Source organism: Talpa europaea, assembly GCF_964194135.1.
Source record: "Talpa europaea genome assembly, chromosome: X".
NCBI classification, from domain to species: domain Eukaryota; kingdom Metazoa; phylum Chordata; class Mammalia; order Eulipotyphla; family Talpidae; genus Talpa; species Talpa europaea.
In genome coordinates, this window is record NC_140081.1 from 36,472,290 (window position 1) to 36,482,106 (window position 9,817).

The window sequence follows — 9,817 nt, forward strand, 5'->3', positions numbered from 1 at the left end:
AGAGAATTCACCAGAGCCAGAGCGGGGAGCAGAACAGGCAGACTGATGAAATACACTGCTGAGGGGAGCAGCGGGCGGCAGGAGAGGTCTGCACGCCATGTGGGACCCTCCTCTGGTGGCCGGGGAGCAGCCGGGGATCGAACCGGCGCCGCAGAGGCCGCGCGCAGTTTCGCAACCCAGCGCTCAACCGCTGCGCCACCGGGGAGGCCCATGGAGAGAGTACTTTTACAGACCGGTGTACAGCATGAATAGAAATCTTTGAAAAGAAAAATAAAACAATGTCACTCAAGTATCGAAAAAAAAAATTTTTCTACTACATATCTGATAATCTATAAAATTTATGATCTATAAAATTTATGAAATATATAGTAACCCATGATGATTTAAACATTTTTAATCTATTACTTGAATTCTAACATAGTAGCATTAAAAATACACTACTGGGCCTCCCCGGTGGCGCAGCGGTTGAGCGCTGGGTTGTGAAGCTGCCCGCAGCCTCTGCGGCGCCAGTTCGATCCCCGGCTGCTCCCCGGCCACTGGAGGAGGGTCCCGTATGGCGTGCAGACCTCTCCTGCCGCCCGCTGCTCCCCTCAGCAGTGTACTTCAGTCCTTCTGCCTGCTCTGCTCCCCGCTCTGGCTCTGATGAATTCTCTCACCCTCCCGCGCTTCTGACTGTACCCAGTGCATGTATAAACAAACAAACAAGTAAATAAATAAATAAATAAAGCATGCCTCTATAAAAAAAATACACTACTGTCTATTTCAAATAAAGAAATGGTAAGAAATGTTTTGATTGTAGATAGGAGTGGTGGTTTCAAAACATGGATGGTCCAGATGCCATATGATTATTCACTCTAGAATGGTGACTATTATGTGAATTTTACCTCAATAAGTTATCTAAAAAAGGAAACAAAAATCTAATAGTAAATATGAGAGAAATAGAAAATCACCATTAGAACACTTCAGTAACACTTATTACATGCAAGATAAACCAGTGGATGCCAAAACAGTGGGGGGAAGTTTGAGAATAGATATTTGCATAGTCTCAAAGTATCTACTCCCAAAATATTAATCTACAAAGGGGAAAAAAAGTAATTTTACAGTAGCTAAAAAACCTAGCAGACACCACCCTAACCAAGTGGTCAGAGTTGTCATCACCAGTAATTGACATCATGTACATCCTGTTATGATGCATTTAGAAGGGGGCATAAATTTTCTGGTATTCCTGGCAAAATTCACAGCCTAAATCAACTAATGAAAAAAAGATAAGACAAACTCAAAGTAAGGGATATTCCACAAAATAACTGAGCAGTCCTCTTCAAAAGTTCAAGATGAAAAACAAAGAAGGGTATTACCACCGCAGTACACCCACCACCAACTCACCCATATTACACCACCATAGACAATTGTGCTTCTTTCCTTTTGTTCTTACTCCCCTCCCCACTTGGTTGTTCAGTTCTGTAGGCATGTATCAAGGGTTAGTTTTTAAGCTTGTCTTTATCTGACTATTAATTTAGTTAATTTATACTCACATACTAGTAACACCATTCCATTCAGTATTTATCTTCCTACTTCTGACGTATTTCACTTAGCATAATCCCCAAGCTCCATCCATGTTGCCACAAATGGCATGAGTTTATCTTTCTGGATCACTGAGTAATACTCCACTGTGTATATATAATACATCTTCTTGATCCACTCATCTGTTCCGGGGGACTTCAGTTGTTTCCATAATTTAGCATTGCAATAAACATGGGAGTGCAAATTTCTTTTCAAACTAATGGTCTTGAATTCTGGGGGCACTATGGTGGTACACCTGATGAGGGTATCCCAATGTTACCTTAATTAAAAAACATAAATTAAATTAAATTTTAAAAATTAATAAAAAATACAAAGGAAGGAAAATAAGGAAGACTAAAGAACTGTCACAGATTGGAGGAGACTAAACCTACATAACAACTAAATGCAGTGCAGGATCCTGGATTGGATCAAAGCACTTGAAGGGAACTTCAGGAAAAATCTGGTGAAATCCAAGTAAGTTTTGTACTTTAGTTAATAGAATTATACTAATGTTAATTTCTTAATTTTGATAAATGTTCTCTGGTTAAGATATTAACATAAGGAGAAATGTACATTAAGTTAAGGACATATGGGAACTTTCTATACTATCTTTGCAACTCTTCTGCTACTACCAAATTATCTCAAAATAAAAAGAAAACTAAGTAGTAAAGGAATGTTATCTCTGTTGCCTAACATTCCCAATCCTGACATTTTATTTATTTATTTATTTGTTTTTATTTTATTTTATTTTTTTATTTAAATATTTTATATATTTCGTATTTTTTTTCATCTTTGCAAAATGTATGCATTTTCATTTTGGTTATATTCCCCATACAACTGCACCTCCCCCCTTATTTTGACTCTAGTCCTTCCTTTCCCTGTCCCTCCCTCCCCTCCACCCCCCGTAGTGTGTCTCTGGTTTATAGTTGCTTATTGATTTTGATTTTTACTTTGCATTGATTAGTCTTTTTCCTGGCCTCTTATTTAGGTTTTCTAAATTCCTGCTATGAGTGAGACCATCCGGTATTTTTTTCTTTCTGACTTATTTCGCTGAGCATGATCCCTTCTAGCTCCATCCGTGTTGCTGCAAACTGCATGAGTTTATCTTTTTTGATTGCCGAGTAATATTCCATTGTGTATATGTACCACATCTTCTTGATCCAGCCATCTATTTTGGGGGCAATAAACCTATATTTAACAGCTCTTTTATCTTTCCACTAATTCCAATTTCCAAGTCTTCTTCTAAATGGCTACAAACTCCCTCTACTGTAAGTTTTATGAAAACAAAAGCCTGATTCTTCTATTCCTCTCCATTATGTTCCTAATTCTTAGCACTGTTCTGGCACATTATAGAAACTGAGAATTTATTTGTTGAATGAATAAACAAATGACAGCTGTATGTACTGTATTCCTTTCCTATTGCTGCTGTTACAAATTACCAAAAATTTAGTGATTTAAAAGAATACAAATTTATTATCTTCCAGTTGTAGCAATCAGAAACCAAAATGAATCTCCCTACACTAAAATCAAGGTATTCGCAAGACTATGTTTCTCCTGGACACTCTATGATACAATCTAATTCCTTGCTTTTTCAGTTTTCAGAGGCTGCCCACATTCCTTGGCTCACTGCCCTCTTCCAGCAATTGCACTCTTACCTCTGCTCCCTTTGACTATAGCCATCCTTCCTCTCTTGTATAAGGACCCTTGTGATTATACTGAGCCAACCCAGATAATCCAGCATCATCTATGTATCACAAGATCTTTAACTTAATCTTGAACATATTTTTTACAATGTAAGGTAACACATTCATAGGTTTTAAGGATTAGGACATGGACATCTTTGGGGGACAATTATTCGGCCCACTACAACTTGTTTATGTATCTATCAAGCAGAGAGTTCACAACTAACTCATTGAACTAACTGGGAAAACAAACAATATTTCCCAGACCAAGGCTGTCTCCTACCACTCTCACTCCTTGTCATTTTATGAAAGTATTTGACTTTGGCTTATAATTAATAAAGTTACGTGACTTGTTTTTAAACAGGGAGTAGAACATATATAGGTAAGCAAGATTTATCCTTCCCGGCCTCCCTGGTGGTGCAAGGGGTTAAGCACTGCACTATGAAGCAATCCACAGCCTTTGCAGCAAGAGTTCGATCCCCGGCCGGCCAGGGAGAAACCCGCATGGCACAGCAGACCTCTCCTGTCTCACCCGCTGCTCCCCTCAGCAGTGTGTTTCAGCCAGTCTGCCTGTTCTGTTCCCCACTCTGTCTCTGGTGGATCCTCTCACCCCCTATCCCCGCATTTCTGTCCTGTACCCCAGCTCTTGTATGCATAAATAAATCTTAAAGATTTATCCCGCGGTCCCTTCAATGAAGTTATTCTTTGCTCATGAGAGTGTTCTGAGGGCTGGGTGTGATGCAGAGAGTGAGATATCAAACTGAGTAACACTATTTGGGGTGTTACCTATATGTAATGAAGCATTTTATCATGTGTATCAAGTAATCTGGAAAGATTTCCAAGTGGGTTCTCACAAAAAAAATTGAGAGCAAAAGTACCCAGAGTAACTATTTTGGACAACAATATTTATTCGGAAACAAATTCTAGCATATATTTTAACTACTTTTTTCTTTATCAGAAATTCAGTTGTTTTCACATTATTTACTTATAATTTCACAATTAAATGTAAAACTGATGCCTGAAAATAAACTTTGACAAAAGTGTTTTTAGATGATGAATGAAAGTAAAATGGAAATAAATTTCTCCCCAATTTTGATAGATATTTCAGGAGTGGAAGCATGGATTTTTAAACTGTTTATTCCATTGTACTGCTTTGAATATATTCACTATCATTTGAGAATGCTAGTTGCATATTAGAATGCTCACTCAGCATGTCAACTTGCTATGTCAATAGTGTCTTTTTAAAAAGCTTCCTTTTCAGTGACATTTTTAGTTCAGTTCAGAGACTTGTTAGATATCCAGTTGTTAGATGCTGTTTAAAGAAGGCCTGGTTTAATTATCCTAAGAAGCACACAATCACTTATCTAACCCACAGTGAAGCTTATTGTGAACATATTCAAATACATTTTAGAAACAATCAAATAACAAAAATTTTCAGATATCCACAATGTTCCTTCATTTGTAAAACAGCCCCATTATATGAAAAACTCAATTCTATCAAGAAAACAAGCAACAAATGTACTAGTGGAAGTATCTCCCAAGTTATAGAAAAACAAAATATACTTGTGTTTCCATGTGTAAAAGCAGAGTGCTGTTGATTCTCAAGTTGTTAGGTGAGGAAGAAAGTATTACAAACTCATGACTAACTCCTATGACTTACTAAACAGACCTTTCAATAATATCTGACCAGGTCTTTCAACATCATGAACTAAAATTAAGTCTTCTAAACAGCACTTATGGCTAATGGTCCTCACCCATAGTAATTTACCAATTTACCAAGTAACTAACCAAGGTTTTTACAAAGTCTTAACACTACTACTTAAAAAAATCAAGTTATAGAAACCATAAAATAATGACTGACTGTTGAAATGCAAATCTTTATGGCCAAATCCTAAGTCTGTTCCACATCACTATGGGGTTTAACTGTTTGTTTTTATAGCCCCAAAGTAAAGTATCAGCAGTAAAGTCTCTCTCTTCTGGTTATTTGCACTGCCATATGGTCAGTGAATCTAAACAAATGGATGAGGGGCTTTTAAGAAATGTTACACAAGGCTCAGATATCCACAATGAGGGGAAGTGCCATCAAGAGAAAAAGGTATAAAAACCTTTTGTTGAGCTGTGACTTTCAAATCAAACATGGAAAAGTAAAATAAAAAAAAAGAAATGATTAATTTCAGGAAAGAAGATTAAGAGGTGTTGTCAATGCAATAAATGTAGTTTACATATTTTAATGGTGTTAATAGAAAGTGATAAGACAAAAGTATGGACAAACCACTTTTATATAACATACATATATATTTATATATATAAATAAATTGGGAAAGAATCTAGAATAATTTAAACATTTAAACTGCTCAGTTGGGTGTTTTTAATAAAATTGTTTAATAAAAATGACCATGTAAGAAATATGAGAAATTTCACATTATAAATTGCACAGTATTCAGAAGGAAATAATTAAAAGATGATGCCCTTATCCTTCTGGAATTCTAAGTAAGATTTTCTTAATTCCAACTACACAGAAAATGAAATGACATACAAAAAATTGTATCAATTAAGTTCACTAATTCTGACATTCCTTTCAGAACAGAAAACTGCAATTGCCTCTTTGGGTGTAAATTAAAATGTACTTTATAATATAATATTTAACTATAACATATAACATTTGCTGCACGTGAGAGATCCCCATACTTGCTAATGTACCCAATAACATGGAACCTTTAAAAAATAAGTCCCTTGACCCCATCTTCTAGAGATTCTGACTTGGAAAGTTTTGGGTGGATACCAGGAATAAGTATATATAATATAAAGCCCATGTTGGTGTATTATGGGAATTCCTCCTCGGATTTAGCTACCTCTTGGAACTGGTCCCTTATTTCAGTGTTTTTCATGTTCTACTGTGCATACAAATCACCTGCAGGTATTATTAAGACATAGATTTTGATTCAGTAGGTCTTGGGATAAGGTCCAAGAACCTATAGTTCCAGCATGTTCTCAGGTGATAACCATACTGCTGGTTTGAGTAGTAAGACCTTATGGGACTTTTCAATCTTTGCACAGATTAATGATGTAAGAAATTTCCTTCAACAGTTCTGACACTAGAATGTTTTCTTCATGTTTTTACCTAAATATCCTTGAGCATAACTAGAGTACACAATATTTGAAAAATCATTACTATGTACCCTACTACCAAGTGAATGGAAACTATTATCCCTATTTACATAATTTATCACTAAAAGATTAGTGTTACAGATGTCACAATGCAGAGATGAAGTTAAAATTTACATAATTTTCAATATATATACGAAGATGGTGATTACAACCACAGTTATAATAGTGAAATAATGGAGAAAAATTTAGATATCCAACAAAAGAGAAGTGATTAAATAACTTACAAGACAACCTTATGATGAAATACTAGGCTCCCAATAAAAATAATAAGGAAGGGGCCTCCCCAGTGGTGCAGCAGGATGAGTGCTGCACTGTGAAGCTGTCTGTAGCCTCTGCAGTGCGGGTTCGATTCCCAGCTGGCCAGGGAGAAACCCACATGGTGCAGCAGACCTCTCCTGCCTCGCCCGCTGTTCCCCTCAGCAGTGTCTTCAATCCATCTGTTGTTCTGCTCCCCTCTCTGTCTCTGGTGAATTCTCTCACCCTCCCGCACCTCTGACCCGTACCCCAGTTCTTGTATAAATAAATAAAATCTTTAAAATAATATGATCTGTGTAGTAAGTGTATCTCTTTTTAAAAAAAATAATAATGAGGGACCACCCTAGTGGTGGAAGGGGTTAAGACGCAGCACTGTGAAGCTATCCACAGCCACTGCAGCATGAGTTTGATCCCCGGCCAGGGTGGTGACCCACATGGCACAGCAGACCTCTCCTGCCTCGCACGCTGCTCCCCTCAGCAGTGTAATTCAGTCAGTCCACCTGTTCTGTCTCTGGTAAATCCTCTCACCCCCATCCCCCTGCACCTCTGGCCTGCACTCCAGTTCTTATACGCATAAATAAATCTTTAAAAAAATAAAAATAAAATAAAAATAATAAAGAAATGCACAATTACTGGTAATGAAAAGAAGTTCATGATAAGTTGAAGTTTTCGTAAAACAAAGTACAATTCCATTTCATGTGGGAAAGGAACATACAGTCATATATTAATATATACGTATAAAATATATACAAAAGTGTTTAAAGTGTCCTCAAAGTAGTAGAATTTCAGGTAATTTTGAAGTTTATTTGCTCTCACCATCTATTATTTCTACTATGGCATAGACCTTATAAATTTTTTTACTTTTCACCTTAAAGGGTAATAAAAAGAGGGTGAAGACAAAACCTCACACAGGTACACACCATTAAAGAACTGCTAGAATGGCATGATAGGTGACTTGCATTCCAAATAGTCATCAAGGGACATCCTACATTCAGGATACTTTGAAAGCTGGTTATATTGTAGTCCTGCATCTTACTCCAGACTTACTGAATCTGACACTGGGCTTTGGAATCTGCATATGAACTAAACATTGACTCTTACAGGCAGTGAAGTTTGGAAACCATGGCATTCAACATAAAGCCTCCTAGAAATAAATGCAGGGATCAGGACTAAATTTCAGCCTATCTAGATGGCAATCTACAGTAAATTCAGAATGGGTAAAATCACAGTACATACATACACTCTCACATACAACAAAAGCCTGTAATCAGTGATGAGCTTTCTTCATTTTGAGCATCTCAGGTAAATATTGACCAATTCCCATGAACTGATTATGGTCACAAAGGTTTTCTGTACATTGGACCTACATCAGTCTGAAACTATTTGTCTTATAACCCCTTGTATGATACTCTATCCTCATTTAGTACTTCATTAGCTAAAGCACCACATATATAAGCATTTAATATGGAACCAATATCTAGTGATTAAATAATTGTTTCCATTTCTCCTTTCTAAATACATTTGATTGACTAACCTCAGTAGATTCTGGTGATTATTTCTTCCTGAGATCCTCTTCAAGGTAAACACAAAGGCATGAGTGAATTTATATTAACAGAAGTCCTCAAAAAATCAGAAAAACATTTCCTTTTCTAAAAAACCCGAACAAACATAAATCCCACAAAAAATGTTGGGGGAAAAAAGGAGATATCACACTAAACAGATCTCTAACATACTCTTAAGTATAATAATTCATAAGGCATACATTTACAGAAGTTTTCAAAATGAGCTATTAAGACTTTTGGGACTTTAATGAGATTAATAAAGATCATTTCCCAAAGAAAGCCATGATAAGCATTTCCCCCCTTAAAACAGAGGGGAAAACAACAGGAGAAATAAAGGATGGTGGGGGGCTCCCAAGAGTATCTAGGAAAGGAGCAAAAGATTCAGGGAGGTGGGAACAAGTCCTTCATTTTATTTTAATCCAAGATACATTTTAATCCTGGCTCACTCAGGTCAGGCCAGTTAAAACTGACATTTATTAAAACCAAGAAGATTATATACCCACCTGCAGCTCACACCAAGCAACCTCAACCCATGTTTCAGTGTCCAGTCCTTTATACACTGTTTTAAATGCTCCTCTTCCCAACTCTATGTCGAATTTCAGGAACCTGCCACTAGGAGAAGTAGCTACAGCCTTCATTTCTGCTTCTTCTTCCATTTCCTTTTCATTTTTCTCCTTGAAACAATCTTTTGAGGATTCTGAGGTTGGCTTTGAATACTGTTCATAATTAACTTCTTGTCCACCTCTTAGCACATTTGTAGAAAGCTTTTCTACCCTTGGAACATTTGTTGCCATCTTTATTCTCTCATTTTTGAGGGAAGATTCAGCAACTTTGTCATCTTCTGTCATCTCAACACTCTTTCGGAAGAATCGCTTCCTTTCTATAGTTTCCCCAGAAGAGGTGATCCCCAGAGAAGTGATCTTCTCATTTAGTCTAGCTTCCACTATCAAAGTTGCAGCAACCTGAGGAACTCGGTTTTCCAATGAAACTCCATCAGGTTTCTCAGAATCTTCTGTGCTAGTTGGTTCCCCTGAATCAGTAGCCATTGTAATTAAGGTTGGTACTAAAATTTTTCCTATTCCACTCTTGAGTCCAGTTACATCTCAGGTATTAGAATTATCAGAATGGACTTCCCTTTATGTGGTCATATGTTTCCATAGTAACCTGAAGGGGGGGGGAAAGTATATTTTAAAAATCACCCCACAACGGAAATCATTAGGAGAAAACAAGTCATCTGATTGCTTAATCCCTTTTTCATAATAATTAGTTTGTTCTTTGTTCTGTCCAATCTTAGCAACCAGCAGACTCCAGGGACTATGTCTTATCTTGTTTACCACTGCAATCCTAGGTACCCAGCAGACTACTTAGCAATACGTAGTTCAACAAGTCTTCATATTGCATGAATGTTGGTTAGGAACCTAGTCCTTGGTCCCCATCTTTCCAAACCCTGGGTTTACTAAATGATAGCATGTACCCAAAATAAATGAAAACATGTCCACCCATGTTCATAGCAGCACTATTCTTAATGGCTGTAAGGTAGAAATAATCCAAATATATATCAACTGATGCATAAACAAAATAATGGAATAT

At 36.9% G+C, this 9,817-nt stretch overlaps 1 protein-coding gene across 1 annotated transcript in view; it reads right to left on the bottom strand.

The window, feature by feature from the left end:
* WNK3 (WNK lysine deficient protein kinase 3) overlaps nucleotides 1–9,273 on the bottom strand; it is a gene marked incomplete at both ends in the record, with an annotated part of 180,415 nt that extends 171,142 nt beyond the window's left edge. The window contains one exon of the mRNA XM_084258456.1: nucleotides 8,731–9,273. Within this exon, the coding sequence (XP_084114582.1) occupies nucleotides 8,731–9,273 (543 nt within the window). The remainder of the gene's footprint in view (nucleotides 1–8,730) is intronic.
* Between the last annotated feature and the right edge of the window lie 544 nt (nucleotides 9,274–9,817).